The sequence below is a fragment of the Trichosurus vulpecula genome, chromosome 3, assembly GCF_011100635.1.
Source record: "Trichosurus vulpecula isolate mTriVul1 chromosome 3, mTriVul1.pri, whole genome shotgun sequence".
Classification (NCBI taxonomy): domain Eukaryota; kingdom Metazoa; phylum Chordata; class Mammalia; order Diprotodontia; family Phalangeridae; genus Trichosurus; species Trichosurus vulpecula.
The window spans coordinates 276,389,787-276,414,904 of NC_050575.1; the positions used below are offsets into that span (position 1 = coordinate 276,389,787).

General features: G+C 39.1%; 1 protein-coding gene across 1 annotated transcript in view; it reads right to left on the reverse strand.

The window, feature by feature from the left end:
- Positions 1-25,118, reverse strand: part of DZANK1 (double zinc ribbon and ankyrin repeat domains 1) — a 132,609-nt gene that overhangs the window by 61,707 nt on the left and 45,784 nt on the right. Inside the window, exons 9-12 of the mRNA XM_036751307.1 lie at positions 21,669-21,761; positions 14,738-14,857; positions 13,756-13,920; positions 8,001-8,202 (exon numbers count right to left, since the gene is read on the reverse strand). Coding sequence (XP_036607202.1) covers positions 8,001-8,202; positions 13,756-13,920; positions 14,738-14,857; positions 21,669-21,761 — 580 coding nt within the window. The remainder of the gene's footprint in view (positions 1-8,000; positions 8,203-13,755; positions 13,921-14,737; positions 14,858-21,668; positions 21,762-25,118) is intronic.

Below are 25,118 nucleotides of genomic sequence, written 5' to 3' on the forward strand. Positions count from 1 at the left end.
ATTTTCCAGGTCAGTGGTTTTTCCAATGAGATATTTCACATTGTCTTCCATTTTTTCATTCCTTTGGTTCTGTTTTATAATATCCTGATTCCTCATAAAGTCACTAGCTTCCACTTGCTCCAATCTAATTTTTAAAGTAGTATTTTCTTCAGTGTCTTTTGGACCTCCTTTTCCATTTGGCTAATTCTGCCTTTCAAGGCATTCTTCTCCTCATTGGCTTTTTGGAGCTCTTTTGCCATTTGAGTTAGTCTGTTTTTTAAGGTGTTGTTTTCATCAGTGTATTTTTCAGTATTTTTTTGGGTCTCCTTTAGCAAGTCATTGACTTGTTTTTCATGGTTTTCTCACATCCTTCTCATTTCTCTTCCCAATTTTTCCTCTACTTCTCTAACTTGCTTTTCCAAATCCTTTTTGAGTTCTTCTATGGCCTGGGGCCAGTTCATGTTTTTCTTGGAGGCTTTTGTTGTAGGCTCTATGACTTTGTTGTCTTCTTTAGGCTGTATGTTTTGGTCTTCTTTGTCACCAAAGAAAGAATCCAAAGTCTGAGACTGAATCTGGGCGTGTTTTCGCTGCCTGGCCATATTCCCAACCAACTAACTTGACCCTTGAGTTTTTCAGTGGGGTATGACTGCTTGTAGATTAACGAGTTCTATGTTCCACGTTTGGGGGGGAGGTGCCAGCTCTGTCAGACCCGCACTGCTCCTTCCCCAAGAACCCCCAACCCGAACTGGGCTTAGATCTTCGGCAGGCTGTGCACCCCTGCTCTGATCCGCCACTTAATCCTCCCACCAGGTGGGCCTGTGGGCCTGGAGCCGGAAGTAACAACAGCTGTAGCTGCCCCACCTCCGCTGCCCCCGGGGCTGGAAGCCGAACTGCTAACTCCTTCCACTCCCGCAGCTTTTCCCACTAACCTTCTCCGCAGTCTTTGGTGTTTGTAGGTCGAGGGGTCTGGTAACTGCCGCAGCTCACTGAATCAGGGCGCTAGGGCCCCCTCCGCCCGGCTTCTGGTCTGGATGGTCCACGCTGCTCAGGCTGGGCTCTGCTCCACTCCGTTCCCAGCTCCCAGCTCCCAGCTCCGTGTGGAATAGACCTCACCCAGAGACCATCCAGGCTGTCCTGGGCTGGAGCCCTGCTTCCCTCTGCTGTTCTGTGGGTTCTGCCGTTCTAGAATTGGTTCAGAGCCATTTTTTATAGGTTTTTGGAGGGACTCGGGTACGGAGCTCACTCTAGTCCCTGCTTACCAGCCGCCATCTTCGAACAACTTTATTTTTGAGGGATATTATTCAATACTTGCTATGTATCTTGAAAATATTTATGATATATAGACATAGAACTTCTGAGTAGTTTATAAACCTTTGTTTCTTTTTTTAGTCCTGAACCCCATTTTCCAACATATTTATAACATCTTCCCCCTATGTTTAAATACCTTTCCTTTGAAGTCATTGAGTGTTTGATCATTAAAGATGTTTGCCAGTGTCATAGATTATATTCTATAGATGTTGAAGTCTTCTGTTTCTGTTTGTAGATGATTAAAGAGTTGATAACATGAAGTCTCAGAATCTCTTTAATGAGATCTACTTCTACTCAAAAAGAATTCATCCTATCAATCCACACAGGAAAAACCAAGTGGATGAAGAATGCCTGTTGTTCTGATTATAGCATAGTTTGCCATTTAGTTAGTCTATCAGTGCATGGATTTTGGATATTTCTTGGGCAGATGCTGCAGATGGACAATGAGCTAGACCCAGAATGAAATAGCAAAAGACTAGACCAGATTAAGTTTAAGAAACTGAACTGCATTTTTAACAATCCCAAGTTGTTCTAAAAACTTACCTTTGGGTATTACATATTATATGGTTCTCAAGTCCTCTCACCATTCTAGACATCCTCTTTTGGAATACTCCAGTTTATTTATATGCTTCCTAAAATGTAGCACCTGGAATTGAACTCAGTACTCCATATGCAGTCAACGAGGGCAGGGCACAGAATAATATGGCAAAATTACTACTTCCCATCATGCCACTTAAGGCAACAGCTTGAAACAGTGCTAGATCTTCCAGTTTCCAGTTCATGAAATGCCCCAGAAACTGTTATCTAACCATGCCTTCCCCCTCACTGGCTGAGTGAATTGTGGATTTGGTTATTTGAACCCAAAGGTAGAATTCATCCCTACTAAATAAGCAGCATAATGTTATAGGGGGTAAGGTGTTGCATTGAGAGTTGGGAAGATCAGAATTAAAATTCCACCTCTAACGATACATGTATAGCTGTGAGCAGGCCATTTAACTTTTCTGAACTTCAGGCAACTTTCTAAAGCAACATATTATTGCAATCTGTGATGGTGGAGGGAATTCTCACAATGATGGAACCACAGATTGTTAATATATCTCAAATTATAGATTCCTTTGGAGCCCTGACTGTCATCCAAGATGTTAGCTATTCTTTGCAACTTTATGGCATCTACAATTTTGACAGGAATGACTTCTATGGGTTTATCCCAGCTATTGATAAAAAAAAAATGTTGACTAGCAAAAGACAAAGGACAAATGCTTTGGGTACCCTAATACGAATCTGCCTTTGAGTTAACTTGACCCATTAATGGCTACTGTTTGGTTCCAGTCATTCAAATGATTCTGAATTCACTTATGATCTGGTCCACATCTCTCCATACTATCCACAAGGATAGCATGAAAGACATTCAAATACCTTCCTGAAATCCAAGTATACTACTATATTATAGCATCCCTTTGATCTATCCATGTTGTTCAGCCTTTTCAGGAAGGAAATTAGGTGAGACTGTCATGATTTGTGCTTTTGAAAGAATGCTACTTGTATTGTAACTTTCCCTTTGTAATGTTCACAAATTATCCCTTTATTACCGTGTTTTAGAATTTTGCCAGGGATTTAGAAGTCAAGCTCACTTTTCTATAGTTCACAGATTCTATTTCCTTTTGGAAATGGGAACATTTGCCCTTTTCTAATTCTACAGCATCTCCCTCAATCTGCGAGATCTTTCAGGGATCACTGAGCAATCGCCCTCAGCAATTATATCTGCTTACGGGCTCTTTTAGTAGCCTAGGATGTAGTTTCTCTATAGCTTGAAGTCATTGAGGACCTCTAAATATTGAACTATTATTTTCTCACTTACTTTGGATTTCTGCTGACTATTAAGCATTGTTGGTTTGTCCTTACCAGTCTAAAGATCATTCTTTAGAAATGCAAATAAGATAATACAGGAGCTGAGTAGTGCAGCCTTTTCACCATCATCCATTATCATCATATCTTCTTTGCCCAAATAACCCTCCTACCCCATTCTTGATCCTCCGCTTGATGGCAGTATAATTTCTAAAAGCCCCAATCCTTTTGGTTGTCCTTGGCACTTATTGCCAGCCTCAGTTCATTTTGGGCTTTTGCATTCCTGACATTTTTCTTACACAACCATGATCAAGTGTTCTTGTCCACATTTGTAACACTCTAAGGCAGTGCTTCACCCAAGAGTGTTCTGAGGATCCCTACGAGTCCCTGAGACCCGATCATGTGGCCTATGAGGTTAAATCTGTTTTAATAATAATACCAAGATATTTTAAATTCATATATGGTAAATATCAATAGAAATAACCCACATAAACTAAAGTTCTTGTGTGGAGGGTCTTCAATAATTTTTATGAATGTAAAGAGGTCCTGAAACCAAAAAGTTTGAGAATTGCTTCTCTATGGAAACAAATAGGGCTTTTTTTTTTTTCCTAGCAGCCTTCTCACCCTGGATATATCTTTTCCTGAAGTCCCCTCCTCCAACTGGCAAGTTTCTATCCCTGACCACCATTTCAGAAAGTATCCAGGTTCTCTATGCTTACTTTTCTCCCAGATCTCCTCCTGACTTTCCGGACATTTCTGCTTTAGGCCACCTTCCCTTCCCCACCAGCTCCCTTTTATATGTTCTCTTCCCCCATTATAATGTAAGCTCCTTGAGGGTAAAGAGGTGTCCTTTTTTACTTATATTTACATTCCCACCACTTAGCACAATGCCTGTGCTTAGTAAGTGCTCCATATTCTTTCTATCTATCTATCTATCTATCATCTCCTATCTGTCTAGATACACTCTATTCTTGTCCATACATTCCTACATTTTAAGCTGTGGTTCATAAACTGAAATCCATTTCTCAGACACTATTGAATGGGATGGCGAAGCCCTCTCATGGAATCTGGATCTCAGGCTTTCTGTGAGTTAAGTGGGATGAATGGGGGTGGGGACCTTTCAGCATGGCTCAGGGCTTCTGATTGACAGCTAGGCCTAAGTTTCAAGTTACTAAAATCACCTGAACTGTGTCCTCGCCAAATAAGGATAAAAGTGTTCTTAAGAATTGTTATTGGCTCAATTAGCGTTTCCTTGTCCCTTATACCTGGGTTAGATTTCTCTCAAAATTGTGAGCCTGGAATCCACCAATGAGAGTAAAAAGTCAGTGGTGGGGTGGGGTTGTTTGCGTTAAGGTACAAAGCTAAGCTCTGCCCTCTGGGCGCTGCTTCTCCCTACCGATTGTCTGTCTGGTCCCTTTGTCGCCAGATCATAATAAAGAAGTTTTCTGTTTCTAAATTTGAGAGACCTCTGACTTTTAATTAATTGTTGGCAGGTGATCTCACCCCACATACTATCTTCTTAGTTAGCTATTCACTTTTTAATGCTGCCTTTCTCTTCTGAATATCCTACCTTTAATTGGCAGTAATGATGAAAACACCATTTGTGGCCCCAAAATGTTGAGGTTTTTACCCAGGACTCCATATTCTTTATCAAAACTTCCTGGTTTTCTTCTAGGGGCATCACTTGGACACACAATGAGTCGACAGATGTGGTAGCGGTTATCAAGTTTTACAAGTTTGAAGTTCTCTATCACAGCCCAAATTCATGCCTTGGAAAGACTGTAGACTTTTCTGTTGTTCATTGTCAGGACAATAAATAGCTGCCTCAGTACCCCTTGGAAAGGATTCACCAGTCACCATTATTCCTCTTTCCTTCCTCTGATCAAGCACTGGAGAGCACCTATGGATTCCCATCATCATTTCTTAGCATGTGAAAAACTATTTTGCCTTAAGATGGTTCAGAACCCCACTCTTCTACAGGAGTCCTAATAGGCATCATTTAGTTCCAAGTATTTAGATGTCTTTCTTCTTCTCCAATCTCCAACTTTCTGATACAGGTTAGAAATCCTTTTTGCCTCTTCACATTCTGTCTCTTCTTTGTGTCTTCATAAAAGTACTTCAAATATTTCTATCTATATAATGCCAATTGATCTTCACAATAATTCTGTGAGACTGAGAGAGGTTAAGGGACTGGCATCGATGGTAAGTTCTGGATTCAAAACCAAGTCTCTCTGTCTGACCACTGCTCCCTGCCCACTATTATTAGGTGAGTTCCTGCAGATGTTCCCCTTTCCACTTGGGGAAACTGAACAATTTAGCTGTTTCACAGACACAATCTTTCATAGACTTTTGATTACATTCCACAAATTCAATGGCATATACATGCTATCAGACTACTATTGCCTAATGAAGTGACGTTTGCTTGTTCCAAACTTACTTCTGTAGGGTCACATGCTCTACAAATATCGCTCCTCTTTCTCCCTTTTGGGAAGTAAGTATTCTTTTTTTTTTTTATAGCTGACTTAGGTGAAATGTTTGGTGTTAAAGGGTCATTAATATCATGGATTTTTGTTAGAATACTTTCCAAAGCTGTTGCGGTCCATTTGATAGTGCACCAAACCTGGTATTGTGTACGTGTTAACAGCTTTAAGCATTTTTTTTCCATTCAGCTAGATTTCAGGATGACATTAAGCCTCTCAACATATTTAGCCACAGCCCTTTCCTTGATCTCTTTGTGCTCCTTATGCCTTGCCTGGAGAGCAAGGTTGTAGTCGGTTTTTTTTTTTGTTAAACATATCTTCTATTGACCAAGAGGATAAAAATTATAATCAATAACAGGCTCTACAGAAAGAATTCACATTTAATAGACTTAATTATTTAATCCTGGAGAGTTAGTGACTCAAAAAAGAAATCACAGAAATGATAATTTCATCAAACAATGACAGGAATAAGACAACACCTCAAATCTTTGAGATGGCCTCCAAAGCAGGCCGGAGGGGACATGGGATCCTGGAAGTTGATGGGATTATCACAAGAGAGAGTGTAGAAAGAAAAAAGAAGAGGGTCCAGGACACAGCCTTGCCATGTTAGCAGACATTCCATGAATTACGATGTAGCAAAAGAGATTGAGAGGGAGCAGTTAGGAGAAGACCCAAGAGAAAGCAGGGTCACTAGCAAGCACAGGGTATCCATAAGAGAAGAGAGTCAACAGTGTTCAATGATAGAGGCGTCACAAAGTACGAGGAGGAGAAAGGCCCTTAGATTTGACAATTAGACTCAGGAGGGGTAGGCCTGTGGTAGAGATGATAAAGTAATGGGGAGAAGTAACAGCAGCAGAGAAAAGAGGGATTCACCTAGGCAGTCTTCAACTCTGAATCATAAGGATTAGGAAGAGGTAAATAGAGTTACTACTCTTAGGGTATGGAAGTACTATTTGTTTGGAACTCCTACCCACAAGGTTCCTTTGTCAGTGGACATACACAAGGTGTCTGTTTTGGTAATCCTCAAATACCAGGAAAGAAGAGAGATCAACATGAGTATATAAGATGTCAATATATTCCTGGTAATTGAGGCGGGGGAACTGACTGAAATCATATTCAATACCAGTTCCTTTGCTTATCCCAATATGATTGGTGCACAGTCAGAATATACCAGAAACAAAATATATCCAAACACCTGATTCTTGGTTAGGCCTGGTGTCTGAACATCTTTTGTAGGAGGTTCAAAAACAAGGTATTTGTAAGAGGAAAGGAAGGTAATAAGCATTTATTAAGTGTCTACTATGTGCCAGATACTGTACAAAGTGATTTACAAATATTATCTCACTTGGTCCTCACAACAGCCTTATGAAGTGGGTGCTATGATTACCCCCATTTTGCAGAGGAAGAAACTGAGGCACAGAGGTTAAATGATTTGGCCAAGGTCACATAGTTAGCAAGTGTCCAAGGCCAAATTTGACCATAGGTCTTCCTGTTTCCAGGCCCAGTGCTCTATGCACTGCACCACCTAACTATTGCTTTCCCCTTAATCTATTGGTTCAAAGTGATCTCCATCCAGTCTCTATTTTTCCTTGGCTTATGTTTACAACTGTCAGAGGCAGCTTTGCAAAAGATCTCCAAAAAGGAGAGGAGAGGAATAGATCCTGGTGTTCCCAATAACGCAAGCACTCGTGTGGAGAAGAAAGACATCTCTGCTACACATATTTTCAGGAGAAATTGCCTGTTCAAAGGTTAACAAACACGACTGTCTTTGAATGGACACAAGCCTTCACGGGACATAGATTTGGAACCAAAGAAATGTAAACATCATCATATATTGAAAGAGCAATCAGTAGTACAAATAACAAGCTCCCTCCGACTTGAACTAAGAAGAATAGACAAGAAAACAATAAATGCTTCAGGAAATATTTGTGAGATATTCAGGCTTCAGTGATTTTGAAAGATACTTGCAAAGGAGAAGAACTGGGTCACACTTGAATCAGTTCAAATCAGAATTATGGTTTTCAAAACACTAAATGATTCTGTCTGCTCTTGATTATGCTCCTCTGGCCATTTACAAATATGGGCACCTATCTACAAAATGATAATTTTATGATGGAGAATCATCACAGAAATGTTGATTTTGCACTTGTTTTCTCAGAGAGCTCAGGGAGGCAACCAAGCGATAAGCGATGCTTTGGTAATAGTTATACCAGAAAATGATAATGTTAAGGGGTTAAATTACAATGGGCTAGCAATATTTCTACAGTCAAATAATATAATAATATTATGAAAACAGAAGTGGTTTAAAAAAAGCTGAAAATATTCTATTTAAATACTAGAGAATAATTTCCCCACTGATCCCTAGAGAAATCATATCCTATATCTCACCTCTTCCAGGGCTAATGGCTGTGAGCAGAGGCCTGTGATCATTCATCTTCTCTTGCCTTTCTTTTAGAGAAAAAAGATCCATTTCTTTTTTCCCCAAAAACTTGTTTGATGGATAAAACAGTCCAACGGTCTGTGTGCCTTTGTCCTTCTTTATTGGCATGTTAGATTTCGACAAGGGAGCATGTAGCCATGCAGATTGAGGCTATGAGGCAAAATAGAGAAAGTAAAAATTAAAATATAATTTAATTTTTCTAGTCTTCTTAACTTCTCTTGTCTTCATATCAAAATTATATTTATAAACAACAAAATCTTTTCTAGAGAAATAAACATCGAACAAAGGAAACTATCAAATTATGAAGGATGTTGTGGGGAAAAATAGTAAATGAAACAGTCTAAACTTTTCACTTTGTTCTCACTAACCCTTTTTCAGTCGATCACTATGAAGTGCTTTCCTTCATCAAGTAAGTACTACAATTCTATCAGGTTTCCAAAAGAGCCTAAATTATGTCCAGGTAGTTGCTTATGAATTCAAGAGTGTCAATATTAAATTATTTTCAGCACTGTTTCTATCTTCTGTGAGAGGCTGTGGAAGAAGCAGGAGAAGAGAAGACTAAAGCTGAATAAAATAGGAAAGGAAAACTGCAAATAGTTTAGAAGACTTTGGCCTTGAGAAGGAGAGCAGAGATTAAATTTTGGGAGAAACTGAGGAAAAGCTGAAGACCAACTCAGCCTGAAAGAAGAGGAGGAAAAGGACTGAGATCTTGGGGAAGAAAAAGATTGAGAGAAAGGGATCAAAGGGGAGGAAAGAATGTAGTTAGAGCAGTAAGATAAGTAAAACAAAATGCTAAAACACTAAAAGTTACAGAGAAAGGACAGGAAGGTGCACATGGCCATGAAGTTGCTGAAAAAAAGAAGATGAATTTAGCTGTTATCAGATTGTAAAGGAGACAAGTTGTAAACACTCACTAGCAGATTTTAAAACAAAGTTGAATACCCTTCTCTCTCCCCTCCCCCCATTCTGCTTTGTCAATGGAAATGCTTTTTTTGGGATACCAAACCATTTATTGCACTGGTTGAACTTAGCCCTGCGTGGCTGGGACCTATATTGTGCTGTTTTTCTCTCAATTATCAAATCATATTGTTCTGGCAGCTCCTGTCAGGTCTGACTACTCCTATAGCTGCCAACGTGTGTATATGGACTCCTTGATCCTTTTGTCACATCTGAGGACTGCCCCCGCTCCTGGGTGAACATCTGAGTCCATAGGAGACCTTGCCCTCTGGTTTCAAAGAGCCTGAAGGGGACAGAATCAGACATAGACAGCTTTTTTCCCGAGTCCAGACCAGAACCTGAAGAAAGAACTGCTCTTTCCCTTTCTGAGTCCCTTGCATTCCCAAGACTGTTTGCCTATGTCTTTGGTATCTTTAGCCATTATGCTCCCTACCCTGATCCCCCTTGCAACTTGCTCCCTCTGCTTGTTTACGATTAGTTTACACTTACTGTACATCTCTGGGAATGTCCAACCACAGGAAAAAAAAACACCTGAATCCACCTAGATAAAGATTTTTAGAACTTCACCCTTGAGGAAGATAGAGGTTTTTCCATATCTTATTGGTCTACAGGCAAAACTTCCAGTATGCCTTTGACCAAAAGGGGGAAATGTGGAACATTTTATACCATTTTATATCATTTTTGTAATTTCAATCAAAGGCCAGGGCCTGAATTAATGATCAGCTGGAAGAAGAGCCTGGACCTGGGCTTCTCTGTTCTCTAAAGTTTGCTCAGAGAATACCTTTTCTCTATCAACAAGGCCAGATCTGGCTGACCTACGAACACTCTTTCCCCTGTTAACCATTAAAGGATGAGACCCTCATCCCGAGAGACTACCTCGCTTAATATTTTACGGACATATACTGTGTTATGGAATGTTGATGAAACACAGAAACGCCGGGTTGTAGTTTCAACTGACCCTTGTCAACACTCTTGTCTTATTGTATTTACAAATCTATTCCATTGAGGAAAATCCTCTTCTTGTATCATGGTTCAACATACAAGCGGATTGTAAAAGGGAGGTAACACAGGCTTTCTGAGTCTGCCAAAAATAACGTATATAAGTTTTCTCATTTCTTTGTTCAGACAGCTAGAGCTTATGCTCTGACTCCTTTTACGTACAAGTAAAGTAGCTTAGCTATGCTTTAAGGGAAAAAAATAAACAACATGGATTTTTCTGTCACCTAGCTTGTTTGCCTTCTTTAACCAAACTTTCAGGGTTCAACAGTTATGGTGCCGTGACTCAGATGGAAATGATGGAAACAGGACAAAGCAGCCCAACCTTGCCAATGCTTCAGGTGCCACAGGATTAATTTTTCCTGGAATTTTGGCCTTGACAAGGTAGGGGTAAGTTGTCCCTATTCCCAGCTTCCAAAAAGGACTCCTGCAAATTTGGTTGAAGTCCGAAATTCCCTTTAAGCTAGCTCTGGGGGCAGGGAGCAAATCTGTGGTAAAACGCAGATTTGCAGTCAAACGCACATAGATCTCCTGGAAACACTGATTGATCTAGAAAATTAGCTATGGATCAATAAAAAACAAGAATTAGAAGTCCAACCATTCCTCCACTCCCTCCACCCTATTCCTCACCCCCTCCCTCCCTTCCTTCCCTTGGAGGCCTGGATCCAGGGGAGAAAAACTGCACTTTGCTGTTACCCCCTCCCCCTCTGCCTCCCAGTACCTACTTTAACTGGAAAGGGGTAACTGTTCTGCTACCATTGCCTCCTCTCTCTCCTCTGCCACCCATTTCCCCCTTCCCTTAAGGGCTCTGTTTTTGCCTTCTGCCCTATTCCTGCTTCCTTTCCCTTAAAGGCTCTGATTATGCGGAGGATAAATGCATTTTATCCTTACTCCTAGCCTTCCCTTACCTGCGCTAGTCCTCCTCCATTTCCCCTTTCCCCCTTCCTAAGGGATAGGATATGGAGAGTCAGAAAAATCAGGAAGCCAAGCCCCCTTAATTCTAGTGCCTTTCCTCTACTATTTCCTATTTATCCTGCACATAGCTGGCTTTGGATAGATTTGTTTGCATGTTGTTTCCTCCATTAGATTGTGAGGAGCTTGAGGGCAGGGACTGTCTTTTGCTTCTTTTTGTATCCTCAGCGCTTAGGACAATGCCTGGCACAAGGTAAGTGTTTAATAAATGTTTATTGAATGATTGATTAGTGCCTGCGGCTTCAAGTCTCTCCCCACTCTACTCTGTCCTCCGTTCAGCTGCCAGTGATCTTCCTAAATTGTAGTCCTAATCTAACTATTCTAATCTAACTATTAGATTAACAATTAACTCCTGTGGCTCCCTGTCACTTCTAAGACCAAATATAAAATTCTCTGGCATTCAAGGCCCTTCCTAATCCAAACCTTTACCTTTCTAGTCTTCTAACATTTTCTTCACCCCCACAATCTCTGCAATCCAGTGGCCCTGGCCTTCTCACTCTGCCTCATATAAAACATTCCATCTCTTGATTCCAGGCATTTTCACTGGCTGTCTTCCCATTCCTGGAATTCTCTTCCTCCTCATCTCTGCCTCCCACCTTCCTTGACTTCTTCATTTCCCACCTTAAGGTCCTCCTTCTACAAGAAACCTTTCTTATTCCTCCTTAATACTAGTGCCTTCCCTGTGTTGATTATCTCCAAAGTATCCTGTATTTAGCTTGTTTGTACATAGTTACTTGTACGTTGTCTACCCAGCAGAGTCTAAACTCCTGGAGAAGGGGTTGTCTTTTGCCTTTTTTTGTATCCCTGGAGCTTAGTACAGTGAATGGCACATAGTAGTTGCTTAATAAATAATCACTGACTGACTTAGTCTTTCTGTTTTTCTAGTAATTTTTTGTAAAACGAGTCCTTACCTGGTTGTTAATCAAACATTATGCTGTGTTCATTTTATTCTGTGTATTGTGCACTGAATCTATTAACCATACTGAATTATTTAGAAGATTACTGCTTTGTAGTATAATTTGAGATCTAGTTAGTACTACTAGGCCTCCTTCTTTCCTACTTGCATATGAATTTAATTATTTTTTTCTGGCTCTATAAAGTTATCCTTTGGTAGTTTGCTTGGTATCACACTGAATAAATTAATTTAGATATAATTGTCATCTTACATATATTTGTTCAACCTATCCACAGGCAATTACTATTTCTTCAATTGTTTTATGTTTGTCTTTATTTTGATAAAGTGTTTTGTAATTAAATTCATATAGCTCCTAGGTAAGTCTTGGTGGACTCAAACATTTTATATGTTCTGGAATTTGTCTTTCTATATCTTTCCTACTGGGTTTTGTTATGAGTATAAAGGAATGCTGGTGAATTATGTTTATTTTATATCCTGCAACTCTGATGAATTTATGAGCTGTTTCAATTAGTTTTAGTTGAGTCTTTAAGACTTTCTAAGTGAATCATCATATAATCTGCAAAATAAAATATTGCTTTCTTTTTGCCTATTTTTATTCTCTCAATTTTCTATTTCTTGTCTTATAGCAATAGCTAGCATTTCTAACAGTATGCTAAGGAGTAGTGGCAATAACAGGCATCCTTGCTTACTCCTAATCTTCCTGGAAAAGCCTCTAAGTTTTTTGCATTATGTATAATATTTGCTCTGGGTTTTAGGAAAATATTGTTCACTATATTGAGGAAAGTCCATTTATTCTTATATTTTCTAGTGCATTTTTTTTTGTTTTTGTTTTTTTGTTTTTTTTTTTATTTTTTTTTTTTATTTTTTTTTATTTTTTTGTTTTTTTTATTTTTATTTTTTTGTTTTTTTTTTTTATTTTTTTATTTTTTTAATCTAGTGCATTTTTTTAAACAAAAACAATTGGACAACTTTGTCAAATTGAAACAATTTCATCAAAAGCTTTTTCAGCACCAATTATTAATATAATCATATGGTTATTATTTGTATGATTCATATGCTTTATTATGTTGAAAGACTTCTTTTTATTGAACCAATGATGAATTTTTGGTTCAAATTCAACCTGGTCTTTGATTTTCAGAATTTCAATTCTGTTGTTTAGTTGGGCATTTTTTCATTTGTTGTTATTCTGATTCTTTTTACTTGTGCATTCAATTCACTGATTTTTTTTGTTACTTTTCTTGTTAATAAATGGGTTTTTTTTTGTTAATAAATGATTTAACAAAAATGATTAATTTTTCCACCGAGGACTGCTTTGGCTCATCCTATAAATTTTGGTATGTTGTTCGATTGTTGTAATTTTCTTTGATAAAAATTTCTATTGTTTATATACTTTGTTCAAGGGAAAGAAATTGTGGGCCCCAAGAGTTCCCAAAGAGAAGGGTAGAGCCATTTCCAAAGATTTCTAGCCCCAGTAAAGTCCATCTTCTTCACTCTCAGGGGACAATCATCTGTGACACCATACTATAGTCATGAAGGCCAAACAAGAGTTTCTGCGTTACCCTGCAAAAGAAATGTCACTTAGCAAAGAGCCAGAGAGCAAACCCACCTTCTTCATGGAAGGGCTTCTTTTCTAGGAAAAAAAAAGTTCCACATCTGTAATTTTGTCAAGTAGACTACAGGACTCAATTGACCAGGAATACCTTCATTTAATACCTGCTACACATTTAAATACTTTGAGCCTAAGTTCTCCATAAAAACATAAATATCTCAAACAATATTCAGATACACAGTGACAGCACCCAAATAATCTGAATATATATAATCCAAAGTATCTGTGTGGCATTCTCTTTTATAAACCTTACCTCAGAAAGAGTCTCCATTTCTCTACCATTAAAGATCACACTATTACTAGATTCTATTTTTGTGAAGGGTTCCACATAATCACCGCAAGATCCACAGTATCGAGCATTTGGATAATTGCTGGCTCTACATTTATTGCAAATGGAAGAGCCAGCAGGAGCAGGAGGCTAGAAAATAGAAGATATTTCTCATTTTAGTGACAATTTCAAGGATCTGTGATTTTATCAACATGGTCTTCCTTCTGCCAATGCAAATCACAACCCCTCTGCAACATAATAAATGGTCTCATGAGACTTGTCATGCAGAAAAAATTTATTATCCTGCAACCAATGTGATGATGATTGTCCTTGGGCGGGGACGGGGGGAAGAAGGAGGAGGAGGAAGGGGACGAGAAGAAGAACTACTCACACTATTTAGGTAGCCAGTGACTAGAACACTAGGCTTAATCCTGTAACAGGGAGAGAGAAAGAGAGGGGGAAGAGAGAGAGAGAGAAAGAGAGACAGAGAGACAGAGAGAGAGAGAGAGAGAGAGACAGAGAGACAGAGAGATAGAGAGAGAGAGACAGAGAGATGCCACTGGGCCTTGAGGACTTGCCAAAGTTTGCGCTCAGCTAGTATCATCTTCAAGAGCACAGTGTCATTTCTATACCTGGAGGAGATACCATAATAGATTAGGATTTTAGTCAAAGTGATCCAGGGTTCCCAATGGCTACATCAATGGAACACACATTCCGACGGTGACTACCAGAGCCATGTGGCAGTGATTTTAGTGACTATTAATTCAGTTAATAAGGCAGTTCTTTTTTCTCTGAAAAAAAAATTATCCCTACCTTTAGATTCCTTGAGAACACTGGGCAAATAAATAGATGTCCCTACTATAATCCCAAGAAGATAATTTTGAGATTAATAGAAGCTATAGAGCAGAAACACTGGATCAGCTTCAAGAAGAGCAGGGCTAAAGAAGTCTGAGTTGAATGTACATACCTTAGCTCCACACCAGTCACAAAAACGTGCATCACAACGATTCCTACGGCCACATGTTGGACAGGAAACAGTTGCTTCCTTCTGAATAAGAGGTGAAGTTACTCCTCCAGTGAACATTGGCTAGTGAAACAAAACTATTTTTAAGAAACAGAAACAATATTTTCTTCATTCTCCCCTTCCCCAATGTTATTTATATAGGACAGACTGTTCTTGGGCCCTCTTTTGTGCGAGGGCAACAGGTATACCTGTAGTAAGCTCATTCGAAGAGATTAATCTTAATAAGCATGATAATTGGAATAATTATGATTAGGCTATAAAACAATTGAATGTAGCCTAAGGCCCTAAATTGGGCCCATTGGTATGGGACTTTTTCCTCATTGGCAGGGATCAATGCCTTGGGCCTGACTGAGAGGCAGTGTGGAAGAGTTGGTGAAGATGGGAGAGAAGAGAGATCTACATAGTTTTCAATTGAAGGGAGGGATATTCCAATCTCTCTTCAAAGTTATAAAAGGAGAAAGACTCTGGGAAGAAACTGACATGTAGAACTTCAATCATGTCCTCATTCTTAGTTATGGACTTCAGGGAATTTTGCTTGGGTAAGATATGGGATTCTCTCTCTTGAGTGAGTTTTAGTTACCTCACTCCCAATAGGAGAGCTCCTTCAATCTATATGGTCTGGTATATATTCTCATATGTATACTTTCTCTGATTTCTGTTTTGCTTGCGACTTGGATAAACAGATTGCTATTTGCCATATGTGTTCATTGTGGAACCTGTATTTGAGGAGAAGGGAGTCAATCAAACCTTTGATATAAAGCTTTCCCCATTTATGAATAGTGATCAGGAGTATAGCTTGAACATGAAAACTACCTCTTGTGAACTAATAATGTGTTAGGGAGCAGACAGATATAATTCTAGCCTGGTACTCCCTTCTGAGGAGAGCGGAGTGACTGGCCTCTGGTCCCACCTCCTGCTTCCCCTCCTGGAAGGAATTACAGCCTCCCTTGGAAAAGGTAGGGAGGAAGACAGAGGCTAGGGATGTCTATTCTTGGTTCCCTTTGGGACACACGCAGCACCCCTTGCTACAGATATGTATATGTTTATTTCTGTTTTCAGGGTGATTTGCAGGCTCTGTATCCTTTTTTTAGCTGGCAAGAAGATATAGTGGGCATGCATGATCAACGAAAAACAGGACTTAATTTCTCATAGTGCTTCAAGTCCAGAAAGCATTTTCCTAGAAAGGGGCATGTTGGGTCATATAGACAAAGGCCAACAGGATTGTGGTAGAGAGTATTTTGTAAGACAGAAAGTTTCCCAAAAAGTGGGATACCCAGAGTTTAAGGGGTTAGAGGATATAAAAAAAAGAAAAGCAAACAACGTGTTACATTCAGAGTGGAGGACTGAAGAATGTATAGAGTGGTGCTACCATGGAAATCTCCCAAACCCAGGAGTCATGGTGGGATCTTGGTACCCCAAATTCTAACCAAGAGGCTTCACAGATCTCCAGCCTGATCTGAAAGATTTTCTGAAAAGAAAGGGAGATTGCCAGTTTCTTCACTTGGTCTGCACACATGTCAAGAGATGGTTTCCTCACCTCATCATAAATTTTTCTCAGAAGGTTTCAGTCCCATCCATGCCGTTGGCAAACAAAATCATCAACTTCTCATGCACAAATTTGTGCATGAGAAGTTGATGATTTTACTATTTGAGTCCCTTCTTTGTTACTTATGTATTTTTTAAAAGTTTTAATTACATGTTTTCTCAGGCTATTTTTAAAAAAATGTTTCTTATATGGTCTGTGTTAGAGTTGCACTGAATAGGGCCTCATGCTGTGAATCTGCAAGACTGATACCCCAAATACCTACACTAAATTTGGGATGGAAATGGGATTCCTAAGGCATTTGGTACGTATGCTATGTTTCTGTAAGCCAGGTCAGACAATGAAAATGCATCATAGAAAACACAAGTCCTTACTGTTCAATAATTTCCTCCAAAAGGCAGATCTGCTACTAGACTTTTAAAAGGGGTAAATTGGCTATAGTGCAGATGCTAGTGCCAATACAAATATTTCTGAATATATGGACAAGTTTAAAAATCTCTGGGAGAAATTTTCTGTACACCTGGGTACCAATTAATCACTTTACACATTAAATGATATCCTTGAAAGAAGTTAATGAATAGGCTATTTGTTCACTTAGGAACATTTTGTTTTACCATAGAATTTGGCTCAGAAAAGAGGGTGGGAGAATTGAAATCATACTAGCCTGCTTTGTGACTCTGAAACTGACAACTCAACAGAAGAAATCTGAAAGGAAATATGTTTACCAACTTGGCCAACCAGCTCTTGTGTTCCCATAGACAGGAAAGATTCCCACACTGAGCAGTGAGGATATTTTGGAGGGGTTAGGGATTGGTAGCAGAAAGCCCCTTTGCAAAGCTTAAGTTTAGACCTAGAAATTTTAATTCATTTATCAAACAGGAATCTCTTGAAACTGCCTTAAAAAAAGGAAAATAAGTCACTTTATCCCATCACATTAAATAAGAGATATCAGATTGAGTTGCAAATTTTGCTCCCAAAATATGTTAATACTGCTACAGAGAAATCTCTTATTTATTCAGTATTTACCATCTTGATGGAAAAATTCAATTTTAGAAATCCTGTTAAAGCAGTTTTGCTATCAGCTATGAGCAGAGCTGGGCTTATATAGTTTATGAGGTTAATAGGAAGAGATATAAATTTTGGGTATAGGAAGGTATATAGATTTTAAATATTTATCATCTATGCAAGCCACATCACATAGTGTGAGGCAAGAATGGACTTCTAAGTAGTAATTTATTTGCCTCTATTAATAAAGACTATGATAAAGATTCTATACATACAACATTTTTAAATTTTTTTAACTTATTTTATTTATTTTCAACCTGTAGTATTTGTCTTGTTCTTTGGAAAATAGCAATTTTCTAAGGCATAATAATGAGTTGATTTTTTTAAACTGTAAAAGTTATTTTAAAAATCACTAAAATATCATCCTAAACATAAATTCACCACTGATATTGTGGTTTATAATTTTAATCTCAACCTAAAAATCTACATTATAGAGCAGATTCATGAAAATACAACACATGAACTGTGTTTTTACATGACCATGTAAGTTATTTTCCCAAATGATCAATTTATTAAATATAATCAGTCAGTCCAGTCAACCAATATTTGATCTCTTAACTACTCTATCACAGATACATACTATAATTTTATAAGGCAATTGTGAAATAACTTCTTATGGATTATTTTCAGAGAAGAGAAGTCACTCTAAATGCGGTCAACAATTGATTAAGATCTTCAAAAGAGAACAAGCTTGTCTTATAATATTGGCTACCATTCTAGCTACTTGTCAGTAATGTCAGGAAATGGGCATGTTGAAAAGGTAAGTTCCTAAGTCTTCTTTAAACAGAAAACTAGTTTAAACTAGAAACGCTTACTTTGTAAAAGCCCATATTCTTTGCAATTCAATATATACTACTCCAGTTTCTCAGCACAGTACCTGCAAAAAGATAATCTGATGCCATGTTGTCTGTGTATAGGAAGATGTTGGAGACTAATGCCCACAAGTGGAAGAAGTTCCCTAGTGTCCATCTGCTTGAATCCCTGAGGAGTCACTGAGACTGTGATTGGAAGGCAAGCCTCTCTCCCATTCTTAAAAGATAGAGAAGGGCAAAGACTTCATGAAAAGAGACTTAAGAAAATGTAGGCACAAACAGGCTCGAAGTATGGGCACAGAACTATGCCCACCTTTGTTTGTACTAGACCAGATAGGAGAGTGGGCAGCACTGGGGCCCCAGAAGTACTGGGAGAATACGAATGAAAAAAAAAACTGGACTGAGTCAATCACTAAGGAAGCAGAAGTAAGAGCTGCGTCCATGAAGTCACCTGCCCTGGACCCTGAGAGAGGTCTGTCTTGGGGCTTGAGACAAGTCTGAGGCTTGTCTGGGCAGATCTTGGTATTGTTGAAATTGTCCAGGTAGGCAGATACAAGATTATGATTCCATTTTCCCTCTCACTGCCCATGGAGAACATGCGTTTATTCCAAAAGCTTAGCTGTTTCTTTAAAGTTTATTTGCATGCCTGCCTATTCATCTAGTCCTTAAAGCTGGTGTTAAAATAAAGTTATGGTTACCCATTGCATTACTCATCTGTGTTTTCTTTGCTTAAAGGCAGTTGAGGAAGAGGTAGTAAGATACACAAGGGAGAGGCATAGAGGGAGAGGGAAATAAAATGTATAAGACCTTCCCTAGGAAAAATATGGGGGCTCGGTGATGAATAAAGGTTATTTTATTGATTCTTATTTTCATAGCTGACCCAAAGTGGAGAACAATGTGGATCCAGACTACTCATAGACAACTGAGTTTAGCAGCCTTTGGTGGGGGGAGGGGGAGAGGTTGTGAGTGGGCCCTAGTTTTGCTGAGGTGGCCTACTCAGGTAATTCCTCTTCCCACTGTCTTCCCATGGTAGGCTTGAAAGGAAAACCATTTTTCCCGGGGGAGCTTACTAGAAAAGAAAGTCGTATCTGAAGGGAGGAGCTCAGAAATTGTGGCACTCGCTACTCACACAAGTGTGGGACCAGCAAAAGTCAAACTCTCTATGTGGGCACACCCCAAAACTCTTCTAGATCCTCTTAGTTTTTCTTTATGTAGTTTCTCATTTGGTGATCTCATCAGCTCCTGTGAATTCTATTATCATCTCTATGAAGATGACTCCCATCTCTCTTAATCTCTCTCTCTTGTTCTTTCTCTCTCTCTCTCTCTCTCTCCTCTCTGTGTCTTTCTGCCTCTCTATCTGTATGTCAATATCTATCTATATCTATCTGTACATAGAGATCTGTCTATACACAAATACACACACACACACACACACACACACACACACACCCAGACCTAGTCTCTTTTCTGAGCTCAAGTTCCACACCACCAGTTGTATGTTAGACATTTCAAACTTAACATTCTGTCAGCACCTCAAACTCAACATGTCCAAATCAGAACTCATTATATTTTCATCCACCTCTGTCTTTCCAAACTTCCTATTTCTGTCAAAGGCATCACTTTCTAATCACTTAGGTTCCCAACTGCAGTGTCACCCTCAGTTCCTCATTCTCACTATCCTTACGTGTCCAGACAGTTACGAAATCTTGTTCCCATCTCCTCAACATGTCTCATATATATGTATGTCCCCTTTTCTCTATTCACACAACCACCATCTTAGTTCAGGACCTCATCACCTCTGGCCTGCACTAGTACTGCAGCATCTGAATTTGCTTCCTTTTCTCAAGTTTCTCTCATCTCCAATCCACCCTCCATCGAGTTGTCAAAATTATTTTCCTAAAGCACAAATCTCACCATTCTTTGATGTTCATAGCTGGCCAGGCCTAGGTGTTAACAAATGGATGACAATATAAGTACTAAACCACCTTAAAGATGCCACCCGTTATCATGCTTTTGAGAAGGAATTCATCGAGTGTGCCCACATAATTAGTAGAATGCTTGAGAAGAGTCATTGAGCAGAAGGAGAAGCTAATGAAGGAAAGGAAGTATACTCCCCTAAATGACCACTCAGGGAAGGAAGAGCTGAAGCCTTGAGCAGCCTGTGGTGACATTGGGCAGCTTCATTCTTTATGCTGGGATGAAAATGTACCCTGTTGTCCACCAGAAACATAATTTTCTAAAATAAACACCTCCTTCTGAAGGTTAAAAATTAGAGACCAGAAGCCACCCTGCTTTCCCTGACCCCTTTGTTGTTTCTGTATTTTGCCATTATAACAACCAAACCAGGCAAATTGGTGGCAATGGTTCATCCTCTAATATAAGATCTGTGATTCTGCCTGTCTCTAAAAACAAGCATTTTGGAAAGTAAACATTTGCCAGTGTAGAGAAAAATTTTGTAAAAAAAAAAAAATCCCCTCCTTTGTTTAATAAACTTCAGTGGCCTTCAAGGATCAAAACTCCTCTTTGGGATATTTAAAGCTCTTCACATTCTGGATGCTTGGTATCTTTCTAGTCTTCTTATGTATAATACCCTCTTTGTGTACTCTATGGGCACAAGCAGCCAAACTAGCGGTCTTGCTTTTCCTCACACATGATGCCCCATCTCTTGGCTTGGTACCTTTCTACTGGCTGTTCTTCATGCAAGGAAGGCATCCTCCTCATCACCACCCCTTCAAGGTTCAACTCAAATCCCACCTTCTCTAAGAGGAATTCCCCTCTAAAGTTACCTTGTATCTACTCTGTATCTATCCTGTATTTCTGTGTTCCCTCTCCGTTAGAATGAGAGTTACTGGAGGACAGGGCTCTTTTGATTTTCTTTATACCCCTCGTGCTTGGCTCAATGTCTAGAACATAGTAAGTTCTTAATGCGTGTTGGTGGACTGATTGATTGATGATGGCTCCTTGGGCCTGACTTCAGACAACCAATGCTGAGTTTATTCTGCTTCCACTGCTGGTTTCTTTCTTTGCTGCCAGGGATCACTCTCCTTGGAGCCACTTCTACTGATTCTCTACTCATTGCTGGGTTTGATGTCTTAACGCTGGGAGAACAGCTCCAATACAAAAGGCCATGCATGGCTAACGTAGGGTAAAGGGGAAGAGAATTCCCCTTCCAATCCCTACTGCTCTTTGGAGAAGCACAAGGGAAAGAACAATCTCTTCTCAAGAGGTGGATTTTTGCTCCGTAGCTGGCTCTCCTGTAGGCTATCAGAAGTCAGTGTGAAATTAGATTTCCCAGGATTTATTTGGGGGACAGGAGGAAGTCTTCTAGTCTTAATCTGGTAGTACAATTCCCTCTGTTTCTTTAATATCAAGGGAAATTGTGCTAAAGCTTTACTCTTCACAACAATCCAACTTTGAGATCAGTATAGTTTGAAGCAAGCTTGAGTCAACCTACCACATGTGTTTCAGGCAGGCGACTCTCACAGGTCACACAGTGCTTAAAGGGAGCCGGGTTTCCAGTTCCACAAAAACGGCAGATTCCCTTACCCTTAGAAATAAAGAATAATGTATTGCTTTAGGCAAACAACTCAACAAAATAATAATCAAGGCCCTCAAACAGTGTCAGCCATCAGATCTCTAAATAAATTTTTTAGGAAATGAGCCAAGAACTATGCCCAAAGGGCTAGAAAACTGTGCATACCCTTTGATCCAGCAATGCCACTACTAGGCCTATATTCCAAAGAGATCATAAAAAAGGGAAAAGGACCCACATATACAAAAATATTTATAGCAGCTCTTTTAGTGGTGGCAAAGAATTAGAAATTGAGGGAATGTCCATCAATTGGGGAATGGCTCAACAAGTTGTGGTGTATACATAAATGAAATGGAATACTACTGTTCTATAAGAAATGATGAGCAGGCAGATTTCAGAAAAACCTGGAAAGACTTACATGAATTGATGCTGAGTAAAGTGAGCAGAACTAGGACAACCTTGTACAAGGTAACAGCAACGTTGTATGATGATCAACTATGATAGACTTAGCTCTTCTCAGCAATACAATGATCCAAGACAATTCTAAGACTGGTGATGGAAAATGCTAGTCACATCTAGAGAAAGAACTATGGAGTCTGAATGCAGATTGAAATGTACTATTTTCTCTTCGTTTTTTCTTTCTCATGCATGGTTTTTCCCTTTTGTTCTGATTCTTTCACAACATGACTAATGTAGAAATATGTTTAACATGATTGTGCATGTATAACCTCTATCAAATTGCTTACTCTCTTGGGGAGGGGGAAGAAGGGAAGGAAGGAGAAAAATCTGGAACTCAAAACCTTACAAAAATGAATGTTGAAAACTATTTTTACACGTAGTTTGAAAAAATTAAATAAAAAAAGGAAAATGAACCAGGATAAGGGACAGGTAAGTAAACAGTTAAACAGAAAGGATCACTACTGTTGGCCTTAAAAAAGTCTGACACTGGCACAGAGGAATGACTTTAGCTCCAAATTCACATTGGAAAACAATGACTACAATTTGGAAGAAGGGACATGGGATGGTCCTGTTATAAATGCTGCTGCTATGGTCCCAGTAGGTGTCCCTGAGGAGAGAAACAGAATGGGAATTTCCTCACAGCTTTAAAGATGTTTTGGAGGTTAAAAAAAAGTTTCCAGAGGCAGTGAAAAGTGCTTTTTCCCTCAAGGTTTTTCCTGGAACTCACAATGTTACAGAAGCGAGGAATCACAGAAACCACACTGGGGTCTCCAGAGTCTTTTACTCCTACCAAGGATAGTGACCAGAACTTGGTGAAATTTATGGTTAAATACATGGTGAACTATATGGCCACTTGTTTTCTGAGGGGCTCCAATCACATACATGATGTCTTATGGTTGAGGCCATAGTAAGGCCTGGCTTTTGCATAACTAGTTGAGAGACTTCAGGCTAGGAAGAAGTGATCCCAAAGCTTTTAGATTGCAACAAAGTGAATTTCTAAAGATCTTTGAGAGTGCTATGATGAACAATAAGAACTCCATTAAAAATTAAAAAATTAATACCCAGGGCATTTTTTTTTTTACCTATTTCCATCCCAGTGACAGTGTTTCTTGCGCAGCAATAGACAGGTGGGAATCACCATCTGAGGGCCTTAGCCTGGAACTTAAAACTCCTAACAGAAGTACAAAAACCTCAATTTCATGTAACTGAAATTATCTATTTTATCTTTTGTGATCAGCTCTGTCTGCTGTGTGGTTGAGAGTTCTCCCTCCAGTCATAACTGTGAAAGGAGCCTCATCTTGTTGTTACCTAATTTTTTATGGTGTGACCTTTATTATTTAAGTTGCATACCCATTTTGATCTTATCTTGGTCGGTGGTACAAGATGTTTGTCTAATCTAAATGTCTGTCTGACTTCTCTCCAGTTTACCCAGTAATTTTTGTCAAATAGGGAGTTGTTTCTCAAGTATTTTATGTTCTCAGATTTATAGAAGCAGGTTTACCAAACCTGAAAAGTGACTTTAAGTGGAAAACAAAAACTGACATTTGTCTATCACTTTAGCTACATTATATCATTTGATCCTCATAACAATCTGGTGAGATAAGTAGTATAGGAACCATTAGCCTGATTTTACAGATAAGGAAATTGAGGCTCAGAGAGTTCAGTGACTTGCTCATAGTCACACAGGCCTTAAATGTCAAAGGCAGAATTTGAACCCAGGTCTTCCTGAGTCAGAATCCAGTATGCTATGCATCTCTTCCTCAACCAAAAGAACTGTGGCTATGAAAAACTTTAATATAAGCTATCATATGTATCATGATTCTCAGTATTTAATTTCTGTTTTTCATCTGAGTAGCCATGATAATTTTGAATATGTTATCTACAAGCATTCTGCACAGTACATTTAAATAAAAAAATAGTCTTTCATTATTATGACAAGTGGTCTTTTGTAGATTATCAGCTTCTAAATGCTCTATTTTTCTTACCCACTTTAAATGCTGTTATTTGACACAGCTCTAGAGCATCAGCTCTCCAACTTTTTGGTCTTAGGATCCATTTCCTCTCTTGAAAACTATCAAAGATCCTTCCCTCAAGAGCTATTGTTTATGTAGCTTATAAATCTATTGATATTTACTATATTAGAAATTAAAACGTCTTAGTATCAAGTACTCTCAGGGGTCCTGAACCACACTGACAACCACTGTTCTAGACCATGTAAAAACTAAGGGGGGAAAATAGCTTCCTTAAATAGTGACATTTGGCAACTCCTTTTAGAGCCTAGATGAAATCTTTCAAATTTGTTTAAGAAGTCTGTCATTGGCTCCCAATCAAGGGTTGCCCCCCCCCGCCCCATATACATACTCAGTGGTAAGATTTAGCTGGTTTGCACTGGGTTTGGTAGAACAGGTACCTAATTCTAGGTTGAATTCCACGAGCTGGTTCCTAATGGGCATGTCAGCAACGGGGGCAGGGCCTCAGCTCGGTTTTGTGGAGAACCAGTTGTTAATTCATTTGAATCCCACCATCAATATATATGCCCACAGTAAAAGGAAAAATTAGGAGAAAGAATGCTTAGAAGAAAATACTTTTTTTAAACCTCCTCGTTTGGGAAGATAAGTCTTCGGAATTGCCAGGTGACCCTCTGGCAACGCTTTTGAACATTAGAAAGGAAAAAAATATACCGATCTACTTAAGTAGTATATCTGCTTCCTTTATTAAATGGCAGCTTGGCATAAAAGACAGAGAACCAGCTTCATAGCCAGGGAGAAGGTTCAAATCCCACATGTACTGACATATCCTGGCTGGGTAATCAAGTCACTTAAACTCTCTAAGGCTTACTTTCCTCATTTGTAAAATTTAATAATAAGAGCACTTAACTCAAAGGGTTGCTGTGAGGACCAAATGAGAAAGCAG